General features: G+C 54.3%; 5 protein-coding genes across 5 annotated transcripts; 3 read left to right on the forward strand and 2 right to left on the reverse strand.

Moving 5' to 3' along the window:
* Positions 1 to 31: 31 nt before the first annotated feature.
* Positions 32 to 4698, forward strand: CCOS01_15881 (PH domain-containing protein; the record flags this gene model as incomplete). The annotated part of the gene is made up of 3 exons (XM_060464019.1): positions 32 to 575; positions 692 to 849; positions 958 to 4698. The coding sequence occupies 3 exons, from the start codon at positions 32 to 34 to the stop codon at positions 4696 to 4698; spliced, it is 4443 nt and encodes a 1480-aa protein (XP_060305400.1).
* A 2003-nt stretch (positions 4699 to 6701) lies between these two features.
* CCOS01_15882 (uncharacterized protein) lies at positions 6702 to 10570 on the forward strand (the record flags this gene model as incomplete). Its single annotated transcript, XM_060464020.1, has 3 exons — positions 6702 to 6732; positions 6840 to 7840; positions 7895 to 10570. 3 exons carry the CDS (start codon positions 6702 to 6704, stop codon positions 10568 to 10570), a joined length of 3708 nt encoding a protein of 1235 aa, XP_060305401.1.
* Positions 10571 to 11560: 990 nt separating this feature from the next.
* CCOS01_15883 (golgi apparatus membrane protein TVP23) lies at positions 11561 to 12632 on the reverse strand (the record flags this gene model as incomplete). Its single annotated transcript, XM_060464021.1, has 4 exons — positions 11561 to 11718; positions 11895 to 12178; positions 12405 to 12450; positions 12536 to 12632. 4 exons carry the CDS (start codon positions 12630 to 12632, stop codon positions 11561 to 11563), a joined length of 585 nt encoding a protein of 194 aa, XP_060305402.1.
* An 897-nt stretch (positions 12633 to 13529) lies between these two features.
* On the forward strand, positions 13530 to 14426 carry CCOS01_15884 (HpcH/HpaI aldolase/citrate lyase family protein; the record flags this gene model as incomplete). Its single annotated transcript, XM_060464022.1, has 1 exon — positions 13530 to 14426. The coding sequence occupies one exon, from the start codon at positions 13530 to 13532 to the stop codon at positions 14424 to 14426; it is 897 nt and encodes a 298-aa protein (XP_060305403.1).
* Positions 14427 to 14435: 9 nt separating this feature from the next.
* Positions 14436 to 17076, reverse strand: CCOS01_15885 (uncharacterized protein; the record flags this gene model as incomplete). The annotated part of the gene is made up of 4 exons (XM_060464023.1): positions 14436 to 14840; positions 15108 to 16219; positions 16274 to 16292; positions 16384 to 17076. The coding sequence occupies 4 exons, from the start codon at positions 17074 to 17076 to the stop codon at positions 14436 to 14438; spliced, it is 2229 nt and encodes a 742-aa protein (XP_060305404.1).
* Positions 17077 to 17747: the final 671 nt, after the last annotated feature.

Here is a 17747-nt window from a genome sequence, read left to right on the forward strand (position 1 = left end):
ACACAGAGAGAAGAGAGAGACGCGCGCAACCATGCTGACCAAATCCGCTTCCATGGGCACCACAGTCCTCTCATTCATGTCCCAATTTTCTGCCACTTCGAGGGACGGCAGCAAGACAAACCAGCCAACTCCCAATTCGTCACCTCCCCCCGACGCGGCGACACCTTTTCCTCCATACAACCTCAAGTCACACCCGACTTCAAATCCACCAACAACACAACATCAACGTCAACAATCTCAATCCCAAAAAACAGAACCCTTTCCAGAACCGCCCGCCAGTTTCGGCCAGCGCCCCGCAACCCCTACTTCGCCCGCGCGTCCACCATCCGAATATGCGTCATCGCCCGCCAACGGAACTGCCAACAGCTCGCCCGTAAATAGCCCTAGATCCGTCACTGGCCGCCAACGCAGCTCCTCCCGCCCACTTTCGATGGTAATGCCATACCAGCCGCCCCTCATGGATATCAACGAAGATACCATTCCCGAGCTTCAGCCCATCTTCACTTTCCTGAACAGCCATGCGAACAAGCTGTACCAGGAGGGCTACTTCCTAAAGCTGGACGACCAAAACACACGTGAGTATTATTTTTTTTTCCCAGTGCTTTTTATTTTACCTTTGCGCCTGCAGCTACCTGAGCTGGTGGTGGTGACGCGCATAACACTCGGACCCGATCACTGACCAAATTTACAGAGGGCAAGCCCAATCCCGACCGCACCTGGACTGAGTGCTTCGCTCAGCTTGTCGGAACCGTATTGTCACTATGGGACGCCGCAGAGCTCGATGCCGCTGGCGAGGACGGCGAGATCCTCCCCAAATTCATCAACTTGACTGACGCTTCGATCAAAATGGTATGTCGAGCCCCGGCGGCCATGCCCCAGCCAGATTTGGCAGCATTGGCAGGTACGACGGTGCGGGGGATGGAACGAGTGCTAATTTACCATGTCCTTGGCGTATAGATCGAATCCCTACCAACACGATCGAATGACGAACAGCCGCTGCAGAATATCCTCAGCGTCTCAACCGCCGGCAGGAACCGTTATCTGCTGCACTTCAACTCGCACCATTCACTAATACAATGGACTGCTGGCATCAGGCTCGCTATGTACGAGCACTCGACCCTGCAGGAGGCGTACACCGGTGCCTTGATCGCCGGCAAGGGCAAGTCTCTCAACAACATCAACCTCATCATGGATAGACAAAAGTTCAAGACCGAGGAATGGGTGCGTGTACGATTCGGCGCCGGAGTCCCCTGGAGACGGTGCTGGTGTGTCATTTCTCCCCCCGACGAGAAGGAGTATGCAAAGGCCCAGAAGGAGATGCGCAAAAAGTCGCCTTACGATCGTTCCACGCCGATTCTCAAGGGAGACATCAAGTTCTACGATACCAAGAAGGACGGCAAGAAGCAAAAGAAGGCTCGCCCCATTGCCACCATTACCGATGCCTACTCTTCCTACGCCATCTACCCGCAGGCCAAGTCGCTGATTGATGCATCAACGCTCCTTAAGATCGAGGGAAACATCACCATCCACTCTGACCCGCCGTCGTCCACCGAGGGTTTCGTCTTCATCATGCCCGAAACTCACCCTGCCGTCAGCGGCTTTGAGATGCTGCTGCGCTTCCTCTTCCCTACCTGGGATACCTTCTGCCTCTACGGCCGCCCCGGCAGACTAGTAGCCAGTGTCCTCGACCCGAGATCACTCATGTTTGCCATGCCAAAGCACCGAAGATACGGTTACCTCGAGATTCTTGACGTTACTGGATTGATCTTGGAAGAAGGCAGCTCAAGCTGGTCGGAACGTGATTGGAGAAAGAAGCTCAAGGAGCTCACTGGTAAGAGAATGAATGCGATGGATGAGTCCCAGGCCACGCGTCAAAGAAGTGGAAGCAAGAAGAGCAACCGTCTCAGCTTCGGCAATGGCACCTCCAGCCCTGTGCCGGCCAAGCCTAGAGTCGGCTTTGCATCTGATGCCATTTCAAACCGGTCTTCTCGATCCATGTCACTGGGCGCACCCAACCGCTCAGAGAGTACACCTGTCACGACTTCTCGTGCGCCTCCTGCATTGGCTGGTATCATGAACAAAGCAAACCATGCACGCAACTCTTCGGACCCTCATCTGCTTGGTCACACACCCCAGCGCCCTGAGGACCGTGGCTACGACAGCTCCTACAGCAACTCCTACAACAACTCACCGGCACGTTCGCCAGCCAGAGGTCCCTCACCAGCGCGTGGCCCGCCCCCGGCGAGAGGTATTCTTCGCTCAGGAACCCAGAGCTCTGAAGAAGACACAGCTCGGAGCACACCGGTGCGAGAGATTGAGGGAACTGTGCGCCAGATGGAGTCGCCCGAGCCTGTTGCCGCTCCCCCTGCATTCAACTACGGTCCTAACTCCAAGCCTGCGGGCAAACCTTACCACTCTCCAGATCTTCGCAGGGCTACCACTCGATTGTCAAACACTACCCTTTCCCAGTTGACGAAGGCAGGAGGATTCGTGATTCCCCCCGATAGCCCATCTGATGCGTCGTCTGAGCGGAGGAGTGGTGAGGATGCTGCGCCATCTGGTCCTTTGGTACATCCTCAAGCTTATCCCGACCACCATGTAGGAGGCACTGCTAACGATACAATGTCTCGTGAAGCTCTGACCCCTAACCAAACCCCTCCTCCCTCCGGTGGTCTGCCGCCCCCTATTCCGCCCATGAACCAGAAGCGTTCCCGATCGCCCCTTGCCCAGCAGACGTTCGGCCCCCCCAGCCCTCACCCTCAGGGCCCCTTGCCTCCCAACCCTCAAAGTCGAGGCCCTCAAGATGCGAGACCCCCTCCCCCTCCTGAACACTTGGAAGGCCTTGAGCAGATGAGAAGCCCAGTTGAAGGACATCCCCCTCAGATCCGTCCTCAGCCGTCGTTCAGCAACTTTTCGCGACCCGATGGCACAAGAACCCCCCCCTTGGGTGGACCAGGCCGAGTGCCTACCCCGGAAATGCGAAACCGCGGCATGAACCCTCAGGCGATGGGACCGCCCCCACCTCCGCACGGTAGAGACCCTCGAGCTCAAGGCCGCGGTGTCCCGCTCCCCGGGATCGATACGAACCCCGCCTTCCAGCGCAAACCGTTGCCGACTCGATCGGACAGCTTGAGAAGCCCCCAGCAACAGACGCCCATCTCGGCCTCCAGCGGTGGCAGTTGGGGCAACAACATTATCGATCAGGCGGGATTCCAGCAAATCCAACCCCGCGACCCCAGACAGCGGACACCGGTCCCCGAGCAGCAGATCAACAGAGCTCAGACGCAGAGGAGTGATGCTAGCTACTACGACGACGCATCGTCAACTGCGAGCCCAGACTACGCTAGCCGCAAGTCCAGCGAGACACAGCGCTCTCAAAAGTCTTTCGAGCGGCCCAGAGCAGGTGTTTTGAAGACCGTGGGCGGCGCCGACTCTGACAATGGAGAGTTCGCCATTCCTGATGTCAACTTTGGGCCTACCGTCAACTACGGAGCCAATCAACCCGCAAGAAACAAGACACCTACCCCCATGACCTATCAAGCCATGCCCGGCCCTCAGCGACCATTCTCCCCGGCGGCCATGAAGTCTCCTACTGGCAATGACCCCAGCCATAACCGTCAAGAGTCTGAGGAAACGGTTAGGAAGGTCGCTTGGCAACCTGGCGCTGCCGCTGTTCCTAGCGGTCCAGGCATGAGCGCCGAGCAGTTTGTCCAGCAGCGCGCTGCCCAACCGACTGCTCCCATGTACGCGCACAATAGGACGCCCTCTGGCAACATCCTTACTATGCGATCGATGACCCCGACTCCCGCCATGACCCGGAGCGGTTCTCAGGAGATGCTCGCTCGTCACTCTCGCAGCAGCTCGGCAGACCTCCTGCAGCGTCCCGGCTCTCGCGGCGCCAACGCCGTTCTCGACATGACTAGCAGTGGTGAGGTGTCATCTCACCTGTCGGCGCGGGAACAGGAGCACGTCGCTCGCATGACGGGCTCGCCGCTCATTACGATGGCCGGCAACCGCAATGCGAACCAGCAGCAGCAGGGAGCTGGCTTGGTTGGCGCGATACACGCCCGTGAGCAGGAGAGACAGCGGGCTAAGCAGGGTATGAACACGCAGGCGGTGCAGCAAGCCATCAACCAGCGCCAGCAGCAACAAGCCATGGTCTACCAGCAGCAGCTTCAACGTCAGCAGCAACAGCAGGTCTACCAACAGCAACAGATGTATGCCCAGCAACAGCAGCCCATGTCTCCTGGAGGCATGATCCCTCAGGGCATGTACACTCAGAGCAACATGTCTGTTGGTCAAATGAGCCAAATGGGTCCAATGGGACAAATGGGTCAGATGGGACAGATGGGCCAAATGGGTCAGCCGAGAGGACAGCCCAATGGATACGCAACCGGGCCTGCGCAGAACTTCGGCTACGCTCAGGGCAGCAGCTACGGCCCCGCGAGCAACTACGGCGGCGGTGCGGCCAGCACTTACGGAGGTGCAGTCAGCAACTTTGGCGGCCAAGGAGGCGGATACAGCCAGGGAGGTTCTTATGCTAACCCGATGGCCATGCGCCAGGGTCGCCAATCACCCGGACCTCAGATAATGGATCCCCGATTCATGCAGCAGCAACAGGGCCAGTACTCCCCGGGCCCTCGTCAGGGTGGACGTGGACAAGCCTACCCGGCGACATACCAGGGACAGGCTTTTTAGAAGACCTGAGAGGTTCAATGAGATGAAGGGAGATACAGATGGAGAGAGGAGAAGAAGAAGTTTGGTTTTTATTGACTGAGTAGATACCAGCAGACGGGGCAATGTGCCCCTGTCTTGGAAGAAGTGTAACATCATCTGGAACGGCCACATGGAAGGCGTTTGGAGAGACGTAACTGCAACCATGGGAAAATTGGTTGTAGCTTTTGGTCCTAGACAGGACAAGCATCTGGGATTTTCTTTTGTTGAGTAGAGGCTGGGTAATAGCATGGCCGACGGTTGGCATTGATGACTAGCAGAGACGGCCGAACATAAATGACGAGAAAGAATTAGCATAACAAGACGAGATTTTCCAAGATTTTCCTGGTCTTACCTGGCTCCTCATTTACAGTACATGGTTGTCATCATTAGCTGAGGTAAGGTGTGCGTATGCATCTGTGAATCGTCACAATTCCCAGTCCTGAGTTGAAGCCTGCGCACGGGCGAAAATCAGGCCTGGATCGGCGAGGCAAGTTCCTCCCTTGTTAGGCAGACATGTGAAATCGGTGAAGATGATTCCCACCCGAGAGGTCCCTCATGAATTCTACACTAGGAGAGTGTTGTGAGTGTGTATGGAATAGGAGGTGGCCATCTAGAAATTAGGCATTTATGATGGTGGCTGGTCTGGGGCAGAGCGAGCTGCGGCCACCGGCAACCAACTCAATTCGAACTGCCCGAGCTTGTGTATCTATCTGTACCTGCCCTGACTACTTTAGTTTATCGCCACTTCAACTATGGAGTACGGTAATTGCTGAGGTGTCTAAATGGCCCGGAGCTCTTCAGCCGTCACGTCGCCGCGTTCTGGCTTGAGGTTCTCCCGACTGTCACGTCTTTTGGCGCGTCTTGGTGGCAGCTACCGTGTAAGTTAGAGTACCGGTGTAGGTACCTTACCAGTATACTTTTTAGTGGAGACTAGGTACAAGGTCCAAGTACCCAAGGTTTCTAAGCACCGACTGGCTGACAGCGGCTGCGGGTGCTCTTGCTGCCTCGTGGCCACTGATTACACAGGACCTGACGGGACGGGACAAAGACCCCTCAACGCCCCCGGGCGGCGGGAGGACCAACCCCAGCCAGTGGCTCGTCGCATCTTTCCACAATCAGAGACATTTTTTTTTGGTGTTCTCGAGGGTCGAGTCCACGCCTCACGCTCACGCGCATGCCCGCCCACGCCTCGCGGGTCTGTAGGAAGTCTTGCATCATCTGACTTGCAACGCGCTATCTAGAAAGCACCACGCGCTGCCTAAATTCGGCACTTTCAATTGTTATTGCCCTTTCTTTCCATTTGTCTCCCCAATACCGGCTTCCGCACTTGATTGCTTAACCAGTCACTCTAATCATTAATACTCGCCCCCCCCCCCCCTACGTGTACCTGTTTGGGCTGGTCATGACGTCCTCGCAACCTTGATTTATAAAGATACGACGTTGCCGGGTGACCGGGGATCGACTTTGCATACAACAACCCCTCCACCTCGCCCATCGCATTATCGATTACAGCGCAATAAGGCAAAAGGCAAGGTACCCCGACATCTGTTTTTGGGGGTTGCCTCCTCCGAAATTCTAAACTTTCCGGCGAACGACGCGCATACCCACGACGAACATATACCCAACCACCACCACCATCACTACTACCATCCCCCCTACATCGAACCTCGAGAAAACGAGGCGCCCTTGCGAACCACCGAGTCCACGCTTTTCCCCTTGAAGCCTACGGCGCAAATAGTACAGAACTTGCTTGACGTCCTTCAACATCGACACTATTCCATAATTTCAACGTCGATTGCCGTTTCATTCGCCAACATTCAGTAAATGCATCGCCGGCTTCTCCTTTTTGGCTGCGAAACTATCATTCCCGGCCGCGCATCTCGACCGACGCCCCTCCAGCGCCGGCCGTTCGTTAACCCCAGCCTGCGGTCGACAACGGCAGCCTAGACAAGCTCGACCAGCTTCTATCCTATCCGGTGGTCCCAATGGAGGGCGATGGGTCGCAGCCCACCCAAGGTATGCCATGCCTTTTTATTACGTCCCATCTTGAGCTTCAAGCAAGTTGTCGCCGTAGACCCAGCAGACCAGGACGCTGACCCTTTGCCCCTCTTTTCGCCACCTAGCTACCCAGAATGTTCTCGATCCGCGCCGCATAGGCAAGCAGAACTCGGGCTTCTCCGACGAGGACATATCCGACATTGTCTGCCTTCTCTATCCTCACACTAAATCTGCCCGAGGCGAGGTAGAACGAATAGCAAAGGATCGCTCGCCTCATGTTGTCGGCAGGGCGGAAGCGGATGCCGTCGAGCCCGACTACGAAAGAGAAGATACGGCCGACCAATTCCAGCTGACGCCGCCCAGCGTCGAACATGCCATCATTTTGAGGTTGTCGGCCGAGACGAAGGATCCCCTTCGCGGTTTTCTGTTTGGCCGAAATGGGGCTCGGTGCGATATTTGCTTTCTCAAGGACCCTATGAAACGCCTGAGCAACGTTCACTTTCGCATCTATGTTAATGAGTATGGTGTGGTCATGCTCGAGGATAAATCAACCAACGGGACCTTTGTCGACCAGGTGCTGCTGCGCTCGAAGCCTAAGAGCCCCAACGAGAAGTGCGACATGAAGAGGGTGCTCAGTCACGGTTCCAAGATCAAGGTGCTGATGCATAACGAGCAGCACGACCTCGAGTTCATGGTCAGGATGCCGAAGCGAGTAGGTGATTATGAGAGGGCGTACAATATTAAACTCCAGCGATACTTTGCTAGAATGGAAGGTTTGCGCGCGTCGGACGTCAACGAGACATTGGTGCCGGGCCCTGGTGGGCATGTCGACTTATTTTCTGCTCCTAGGAGACCGCAGACCGCCACTACGCGGCGGATAGCGCTGCCGTCCGGAACCACGCAAGATAACGTCGACCGGTTTCCGAGAGACTGGGACGGGTCCGGTAGGTACAACCGTGTCAGCCAGATCGGCAAGGGAGCCTTTGCCGTCGTGTACAAGGTCACGTCCAAGTTCGACGGTGTCCCATACGCCGCCAAAGAACTAGAGAAGAGGCGGTTCATCAAAAACGGTGTTCTGGACCAAAAGGTGGAAAATGAGATGAGGATCATGCAAAAGGTTCAGCACGTAAGTTCAGCAGCGCCCCCTTTTCTTACGTCGAACCCCTCTAACTCCAACTAGCCGAACATTGTACGATACATTGAGCATCTCGATTGGGACAATCGGCTCTTTATCATCATCATGGAGTACGTCGGAGGTGGTGACTTGGGGAAGCTCATCAGCGGCCGAGGCTGTCTGAATGAAATTAGCGTCAAGCAAATGGCTGCCCAGCTGCTGAGTGCTTTGGCGCATCTGCACGAAAATCACATTACGCATCGAGACGTCAAGCCTGACAATATCCTCATTTCGTCACTTGACCCTTTCGAGGTGAAGCTGACCGACTTTGGCCTCTCCAAGATGGTCGATAACGAACAAACCTTCCTTCGAACATTTTGTGGAACGCTGTTGTATTGTGCGCCCGAGGTATACTCGGAGTATGCCGAGTACGACGACGACGGCCGCCGACACCCTCGTAATAGAGCTAAGCGCGCGGCGGTTGGACAGCGATACGACCACGCCGTTGATGTTTGGTCGCTCGGTGGCGTGCTCTTCTATGCGTTGACAGGTCGCCCGCCGTACCCAGTTAACAACGGTGTCAGTTACTCGGAATTGTTGCATACCATCATGACGGTGCCCCTTAACACGGTCCCTTTGGTACGACAAAACGTTTCCAGGCAAGGCATTGAGTTTCTGTGCTACATGCTAGAGAAACGGCCTGAGTGCCGGGCGACTGTCCGCGACCTTCAGTCACATCCCTGGTTAGGACCGTACAGGCTAAGATCTGTGACCAACTACGACCAGTCCTTTGACGAAATCACCGACGAGGACGAAGAGCTGCAGGTCAATGCGTCTCAACTCAGTTTGGAAGAAGGGCAGTCAAGGTATCTGCCTGATACGGAACTGCCACTAGATGACGAGGTGGACGATGATGTTGTCAACGACTTTCTCGAGGAAGACTCAGAAAAGGAGAACGGCACATTCGGCCCTCGCGGACAGGGTGCTGGTCCGAGGCTGTTTGGAGAGGTGAATGTGTCTGCGGTGGGAAGCAAGGGAGCGATACCGGCAGATCGACTAAACCTGCCAGTGGCCGACTCGGGCGTTCTCGGCAACGAGAGCGTAGAGACGGAAATACTGGATAGCTGCGACTCTGGCGACGTTTCAACAATTATCGGCAAAAAGTCACCCAGCAGTGGCGGAGTCCGATTGTCCATTTCGTCAGCCAATGGCCAGTCTGCGGATCAACTTCGAAGTTTGGTTGAAAACGTCGCGTCTCAAAGTCTGGGGGCGACTGATTTCGGTAGCGATATCCAGATGAAGTCCGCGGATGTTAGTCAAGTTAACGGCTCATTCTTCACCGCCAGCAAACGGAAGCCGCCATCATTCGATACAAGCGACGAATTCGAACCACAGCCGCGCGAAAAGCCAATCTTCAAGCGCCTGAAGTCAGAGGGCAACCTCGACGCGTTAGCGGAGAAACAGATGGAAGAGTACAGCCTGCTCGCGTCAGTACCGCAGATTAAGAGGTTGGAGTCTGGACGCCAGATAGACGGACCCTTCAACAAGATGAACTTTTGGAAGAATAACGTCGAAACATGGCATCTACGCTACCCTGAGATGACCCAACTACAGTACGAAACGTTCAAAAAGGCAGCTCAAAGCCGAGGAGAGGAGTTTGGTCCGGGAAAGACTCCATTATGGGAGTTGGCTTTCAAGTACTTTCCGCCAAACAATGGTGTCTCGGCCATGCACACCGAGGAACAGTCTTCAATTGACGACACGAATCGAGGTTTACTAAAGCGAGACGACAGGAAATTGGTGGAGGGTGCAGAATGGGATATCCCTGCGACAGCACCTCCAGAAGAAGAAGAGGAAGATTCGCTACCAGACACCCTTCCTCCAGACACACAGAAGATAATAGTGCCCGTTTCTGACGACGGACCGAAACGTGCCGTCGCTGTGCTGGAGTCAGCCCCTGGGTCAGTGGTCTCCAACATTTCGGTCCCCATGACCAATTCACTGCTGTCATGGGGGCGTGGGCCGACCAATACAGTGATTTACGAGCAGAAGACAGAGATTCGGGTGCCTAAGTACGCTCTCAAAATTCTGTTATGGAAAGACGGCTACGATCCCTCCAGAGACGTCACCAAGCATCCCTGGGACAAGAGTCCTGACGGCAAAGGGTTCGCCTTTTATCTGTCTACAAAGGCAACAAATGGTGTCCAGGTCAATGGAGTCTCGCTTTTGTCCTACGACTGCAAGAATCCAGCCGGTCCATCTAAGAACTGGGTCCAGCTCTATGATGGTGATGAGATTGTTGTCTGGGGGACCGCCGCTGACACGACGAGCCAGACCAAGGTTACTTTCCGCTGCTTCTACGGAGACTCTGCCCGCCGGCGACCCGATGACGTGCCGCCTAAGCTCGTGCCCCCGTCGACTGCGCGTAGAGTGGACGAGGTCTGTGGTCGGTACGAAAGGAAGCTCAAGACGTCGGCGGAGAAGAACGCCAAGCTTGCCGAGGTTGACAGGGAGTTTGCGGAGCGCAAGCAGAATATTGAGAGGGAGCGCGAGCGTAGCCGCGCTTTTGAGGAGAAAAGACTCGAGGCGCATCGTTATATCGCGCTTAGGAACCATGTTTCGAGGCGGGGGAGTCCCGCGAGCGCGCCAGCTGCGACTGTGCTTAGGGGCCAAACGCCTGGCGGTGGCGGCGGTGTACCGTCCCCGTTGGGAGAGCAGGCGAGCAGCAGTCCGAAGAATTAGGAGTCCCTCGAGAAGGAAGAGGATTCTGGTGATCTAGGCTATGATGCCCGGCAGATACCGACAGACTTGATGTACGACATGGGCGAGAACGACGTCGACATCAAGTTTGAGTCAACGCAAGAGTTCAGTCAGGGAGGCGGGGGTGAAGAGATATGCTATGGTGAGGGTTCTGGATAGCGTTAACTGTTATAGGCGCCTCTTCCTGTCTCTGTTGGACGTTTACAAACCAGCGCTTGTTTCTATATATGCGCAACGGCAAATTCCCCGCACCGTCGATAGCCCTCTTTCTCAGAGTTCGGGTTATCGCGGCGGAGGCTACACGGAGCTTGTGTGTTGGTTGGCATGAGAAAAGAAAAAGCGATAAAGGGATAGCGGGTTAGAGAGTAGATGAAGTATGAAGAGAACAAAAACCTCATGAAGAAATACAATAAATCAGCATTACCAAGACCTACTACCGGGTTCCCTTGGTATCTCGTGCTACGGATCAACGTAATGGTACGAAATTGAGCGGTGGATCAAGATAGATTTGGTCGTTGAAACTTTGGAGTTTGCACAGGTGTCCCCCCTCCCCCCCCCCCTGGATACACATCTTTGTGATACGTCGCCGTTGCCAGAAACCTGCAAGGCAGACAGGTTGCACATTGCCTCACTGGCATCGTCTCACGCAGGCGCCAATGAAATTAATCAGACCAAAGTCCGGGATCTTCTTGCAAGAATCGCAGACCGTTCTCAATACACACAGTACACATGCAACGCTGCTTTTTGAAAAGATGGAAGAAAAAAAAAGCCTTTGATCATTTGAAAAACACCTTCCGAGTCATGCTTACATGTCTAGTATACAGCTTGGGTATAGCAATATCACAAACCTCGCCACTTCTTCGTCTGGGGCTTGCGGCGAAAACGGGCGGTGCTTTGTATTCGAGCCCTTGCTCCGATACACCCCCTCCCCCCAAGGATCGTGCTCTTGACCCCAAAGGGGTGTATGCGACTTTAACCGCGGTTGAAGAGGCGGCCGACCATACCGGTCGCGATGCTCCCTGCCAGACCGCCAGAGTACAGGGCGCTTCCGGCCATGTTGGACGCGTGGCTGAACTTGTCGCATCTCGAAAAGGCCATGGCGTTCATGATGGTCAGGACCAGGGCGATGACTACAAACACACGCCAGAGTTAGCACGCTTTTGCTACGGTATCGAGACAATATTTTCGCCCAGAAAGACTCTAGTATCATCGCAACGAAAGCTGGAGAATAAGTCTGACACCCATCATCCCAAGGGGTGACGGTGGACCAGCCAGAGAAACGTCTCGAGGAAGAGAGCAAACTCACCAACGAGCGGCAGCCACAGGAACTGCAACCTCACGAGCGCAAAGACGGCGAGCAGGATCCAGAGGACGGGCTGGACGTAGAGCGCGAGCCAGAAGAAGCGGCTGTCGGTCGGGTTGATCGTCTTGGTGCCGGGCTCGCTGCTCTCAAAGACCCACTGCGAGTCGCCCGTCTGCACGTCCACCTCGTTCCACCACCGCAGTCCTACGAGTCGACGGCCGGCAATGTTCTTCAGGTAGTAAAAGTCGGCGGCGAGGAGGAGGATGGTGATGATGAAGATCATGATCCTGAGGAAGGGAAAGTTATGGTTAGCAAACGAGAGCAAAACGGATGTAGGGCATAGTGTTTGTTGCGATGAGCGCCGTGGGTGTGGGTACGCGAGTATCTTGGCCCAGGACATGTTTGATGGATGGAGACAACAGCTCGAGAAGTTCGAGGTGGTTTGTGGAATTGGTTTCGTTTCGAGGTTCGAGAAGGGAAGGGGGGGGGGGGGGGAGCTTTGCGACGACGTACATGCTTCTGATGATCCACAGACCGAGGAAGTACACGAGTACACTTGCTGTTCCCACAAGAGCATGTCAGTCAAGGTTCCAGTAGAGATCAAGGCGGTGGAAAGGAATCCAGGAGCTTGATGGGTGACTAACATATCCGAAATGCAAGAAAGGTCAAGAGGGTGATGGGATGCGAGCTCAACCGCCAGCTCAGGGAGCCTGGCGCATCTTGCTGCTGTTGGGATTCCATCTCGGTGTGTCGACTAAGACGATCGTTCGTTTCGATGGGGGGCCGTCGCACTAGGTAGGTATCGTATCTTTATAACTTCAATTGCCGAACTTCGGTTTTTTGGGCAAAATGGGAGATGATAACGACGCAATCAGGGGTTTGGTTTGTTCTTCGTCGTCGTGCGCATGTCGTGGTTCTGATGACAGTCGAGGGGGACGAGAGGGATGCACTGATCGAAAAAAGGGCCAGAAACTCGTTATGGTACAGCTGTCGTAATGCGCGGGCCGCAGGGCAGGCGTGGGATTCCAGCTTGGCTGTCCTCCTAGGCGCGTTCGACTGGCCCAGACCCGTTGAAGCTACGGTAAGCTGTTCGGCGGGTGGAGGCTGAATTATTCCGCCAGGGGGCCGGTTGGTACATGGGACCCGCCTGATTATTAGCGCTACCGGTGTCCAGGGGTCCTTTAGCGGTCTGGCCCGGCAGAAACGCCAGGTCCCGACCAGTGCTCGCATTACATCATCAGATGCACCCCAGCTTCACTGCCTGTTGCGGGCAGCATCCAAGTAGCCGACTTGAGCTAGCCGTTCCGAACTCGAGTTACCGAGTATCGGTCCTTAAAATAACATCGACTTGCTGGTGCCAGAGGTTCAAGAGCTGCGTCTCATCGTGTCTAGACTTGCCAATCACCTCAATCAACACTATAAGCGATCATTCATTGCTTCAACCAATTTCTTAATCAATTCAAGAGTGATAGGCTACGGCTTACACAATTCCAAGTCGTAGCATTGCATCCGACGGTCTATCATCATGGCGGCAAGGTCCTCTTCAATTGTCCGCCGGGCGTTGCTTTATGGTGACTACAGCGACTCTGACAACCTAGAATTCAACTGACGAGTCTAGTGCCCTCATCATCGGAAAAGATGCTGACCAAGTCGCTGGGCCTAAAGTCCGACAACGTGACATATGATCTTGAGGATTCTGTGACACCCTCATTGAAGTCAGAGGCTCGAGGTCAGCTCCGGTCTTTCCTCTCCAAGCATAAGTCGCGGCCGTCTTCTATAGGCGAATTGGCGGTTCGAATCAATGCAGTGGAGACCAAGTTTGCTCTGGACGACTTGACATCTCTAGGCTCGCTCCCAAATATCGATGCTGTCGTTGTTCCAAAGGTCAACTCCGCTGCCGATTTGACTTACGTTACCGATGTTTTGCGTCATGTAGCCCCCGAACGACACACGGCGACATCACAAAATCCTATCAAAATCATCGCCTTGATCGAGTCTGCACGTTCAGTTATGAACCTTTCAGAAATCTGCAAAGCGTCGCCATACCTTAGTGGTCTCATCTTTGCGGCCGAAGACTTTGCCCTGGATTTGTCGTTGACTAGAACGCCATCCCTCACCGAGTTCCTCTACGCACGCTCCGCCATTGTAACTGCTGCCAAGGCCGCCGGCTTACCTAGTGCGATCGACCTTGTCTGCACCTCCTACAAGGGAGAAGAAGGCCTCAAGCGACTAGAAGAGGAGTCTACCGGAGGAAAGTCCATGGGTTTCAATGGAAAGCAGTGTATACATCCAAACCAGGTGGAACTTGTCCAGAAACTGTTTGCCCCTGGCGAAAAGGAGGTCGAGTGGGCAGTGCGTGTTGCAATCGCAGACGAGAAAGCTAGCAACGCGGGCCGTGGAGCCTGGACGTTGGACGGTATGATGATCGACGCACCGGTGACCGGAAAGGCGAAAGCGATAATTGCGAAAGCAGAAAGATGTGATATAGACGTGGCAAGCCTCCGAACGAAATGGAAGGACCAGCAGCCTGAGTAGACTACGTCGCTAATGAAAGTAATTTGGCCGCCAGAAGGCAAGCATTTCCTCCTTTTCGTCTTTATCGTACTTGTCGTCCTCCGGCTGTTTTTTTTGCTGCTGTTCCCAGTATTGGTTACTTTGATCGGGTCGCTCGCCATGATATCTGATCTCGGATACTTCCTCTTCCGTTCGGCCGAAAGCGTCCTCCGGGTGCCGCCGACCGGGTTCTGTGAGGGGTTGGTTGATCGAAACACCCTGCGGTATCAGAGATCGAGCCTCTCTGAACGTGTCTGAAGGCGCTCCGAGTCGGTCATCATGCTGCCAACTGCGAGCCTCATCGGAGGGGTTGTCCACGTATCCTAGGCTCTCAGGTCCCAGTACCTCCTGTTCGACGCGAGCAATGAAATCAATTATGCTTTCCGACCGTTGAAACTGGGACGGATTGAACCTTGTCATAGAACCATGACCATTTGTTCGGGGGCGAGAAAAATTATGAGGCTTTTTTGGTTGATTGACCCGAGATGTCGTCCATGGAAAAAGCTGTGGCGGCCAGAAGGTTTCTCCCCAATGGTCAATCTCATAGGTCAGATGATTATAGGAGTTGTTGTCAAGTAGTTCTTCTTCGGGTAAGGCAGACTGGTTAGGTTCTTCCCTTCCAGATAGAGCATCTGAGGCTCTTATATGTTGCCAACAAGGTACTGGAGGCACGGCAGACAGTTCGGGCGCCAGGAATTGCTCATCAGACTGGTCGACAGTTGCTTCATGCCCGAGCTCGACGTCACCCTTGGCACACACGTCACTTTTTTCAGCTACCGGCATAGTTGCTTTAGCAATATTTGATATGATCGTCTGTGCTTCCTGGATATTATTCTTTGATGTTGCTTGCGTTTTCGCAGAGAGGTCAATGGTTGGTGGTACCAAATACGCTTGCATAGCCGTGGATGATCGTGTCGTAGGAGCGGCAGCCTTGCGACAGGACTCTCCGTTGGAGTCCTTGTGTATCTCGCCGCCAGACGGCTCGTTCAGCGCTTTTTCTGTAGTTGAGCCCACCAAGACCTCCGCCCTGGTATCGGCCGTATTCTCCAGCACAAAAGAATCGCGAGCGACTGACAAACTCCTGGATTGCTTCAGAACGCTAGGTGAAAGTGGCGATTTGTCTGTAGTCATGACTCCCTTGTCTAAATACCGAATAATTATCGGCTGTTTCCGGGAAGCTTCGAAGTTCTTGGACTCTCCATCAGGATGCACCTCTTGTTTGCGTCGACGTAAATCATGCGACGAGACACGAGCGTTTCTATTTATCTCAGCACCATCGAATACACCAGTCTCTCGAAGCGCCTCTCTAATCGGCTCAGGGGTACTACTGTGGTGTCGGTCGAAAGAGTTGCCTGGTAAGGATGTTTGATGATTGCCACTGGTGGCCCAAGTGACATAAGTCGTAGCTCTACTGCTTGACCGACCATGTCGAGCTGGCGCCACGTAGGTCTTGTCGCGGATGTGGTAGCGTTGGTCGTCTCTCAAATAATCTGACCCCGTAATGCTTCTAGTTGACAAACGGTCGTCGCACGCCGGAAGGTTCTCAGGCAGTCGGTCCTCCGATTTCTGATCTTCGTAGCCATCACGAGATCGCCCTCGGCCGGCGATTGGGTGTCCTGTTGTAGGCGTCTCCTTGCGACAAAGAAACGTTGATATTTCCACCAGCTCAATCTCTCGCCGTTGTCTAGCCTTGGCTTCTAAGCGTTGCTGTCGTTGCCACGAGTACTCGCGTGATGGAGGCTGCTCGACCGAAGACATGGAGTTATAGGCTAGGTCTGCAACTACAACAATTAGTTGCGCGTTCAGAATGTCTAGGTAAATAAACTTACCAGGCTTTGACGAAGATATCTGTCCATTTTGAAAGAGGCCTGGCGTCAGGCACGGCTGGAGCTACAAATTCGTTAACCAAGATTTACTTGGATATCCAATGCTTACTCACCGTGAGCCTGTCGTTCAGAACGGCTTCAGGTTGGAAGCTGTTCATGACATCTCGGCCCGATAAGATTGGCTTCTTCGGCACGTCTTCCGACCGCCTGGCAGTCTCCTCAGGGGCCCTACGTCGCTTTTCCTTGGGCTTCTTCCGAGAATAGTAACGGTCTTCTCTTGTTTTGTGTCTCGTTCGTTTCTCAAACCTGGGCGGGGAACTATCTGCTGATATGGGGAAATCTGTGACTCCTGTCACAAGAGAGCGATGGATGGGCCCATGGCTAGTTACCGCTATAGATGGCCTGGCTTTCTTCGTCATCGGCTCGGGGATGATGGAGCTATCTCGTGATGGGGCGCGCTTATGACCACCTCGGACAGCGTTCTGGAGGGAGATCCCGTGCGGCCTCCATTCTGGAGTTTGAGCATTGCCCTTGTCCTGATTTGACTGTAGTCGCTTTGCGGACTCTCTAGTATCGACGCCTCGACGACTGACATTGGCAAGCCAGTCTTCCACAATGTCATTGTCACTTCTGGCGGTTTCGAGTAGACTGCCATCCGAAGCCTGGTTCACCCTTCTCGACCTAGAACGGCTCATCCGCTCTTCTTCCAGGTATGGGTGCCTTGTTGCGACGGGTCTGTCGCTAGAGCGGCCGTACTGGCGACGATGCAGGTCCAGTTGATGATCCTTGGCCGCACGACTGCCCATCGTGCTCTGTTTCCGCGCAGGTTTGGGGCCCACAGAGACTAACGGTCCAAAGAACTTCAAAAGAGCAAACTATGGCGGGCACATGTAGTCTGGACATTTCCAGCCTTGAAGCTTCAGCCCGACGCCGAACATGTCTCTAGGAAGCACATTCTTGGTAGAACGGCAATAGCTATCTACACGGTATGGGAAATACCAACACACCGTACCCTGAGGATGGCATTTCTCTCCCAGTCCCGAATTCACTTGGTCCTTTCTTCGTTTCTTTTGCAAGGCGAAGAAAGAGGTTCCTCGCTCACGTAAGGCAGGTTATAGGCAATGTGGAGCTCGCTTCCGACACAGAAAGAGGTCGACTGATGTTCCCACATAGGAAGGAACGGTTTACCTGATATTAGGCGCTAAGATTGCTGTGCAGACTAGGCAGGGCAAGCACGAAACCTTTAGGCTCTAGCCCAAAGGCCGAGGTCCTTCCATCTTGATCTGACGTGCGGCAATACCTTCCATTTCCTAGGTACCATTACTTGCCTGAAAGTGGGCCGGATTCAACCTCACTCGAAATCTGCAGACTGTCGGTTCTAGTCTCCAAGCTTCCAATGCAATGTCATTTTCGGCACACCTAGATACCATTGCTTCCGCCGGTTCAATCGACCTGATGCCACTTAGCATGCGAGGTT

The sequence above is a fragment of the Colletotrichum costaricense genome, assembly GCF_030867565.1.
Source record: "Colletotrichum costaricense strain IMI 309622 chromosome Unknown Scaffold_26.1, whole genome shotgun sequence".
NCBI classification, from domain to species: Eukaryota; Fungi; Ascomycota; class Sordariomycetes; order Glomerellales; family Glomerellaceae; genus Colletotrichum; species Colletotrichum costaricense.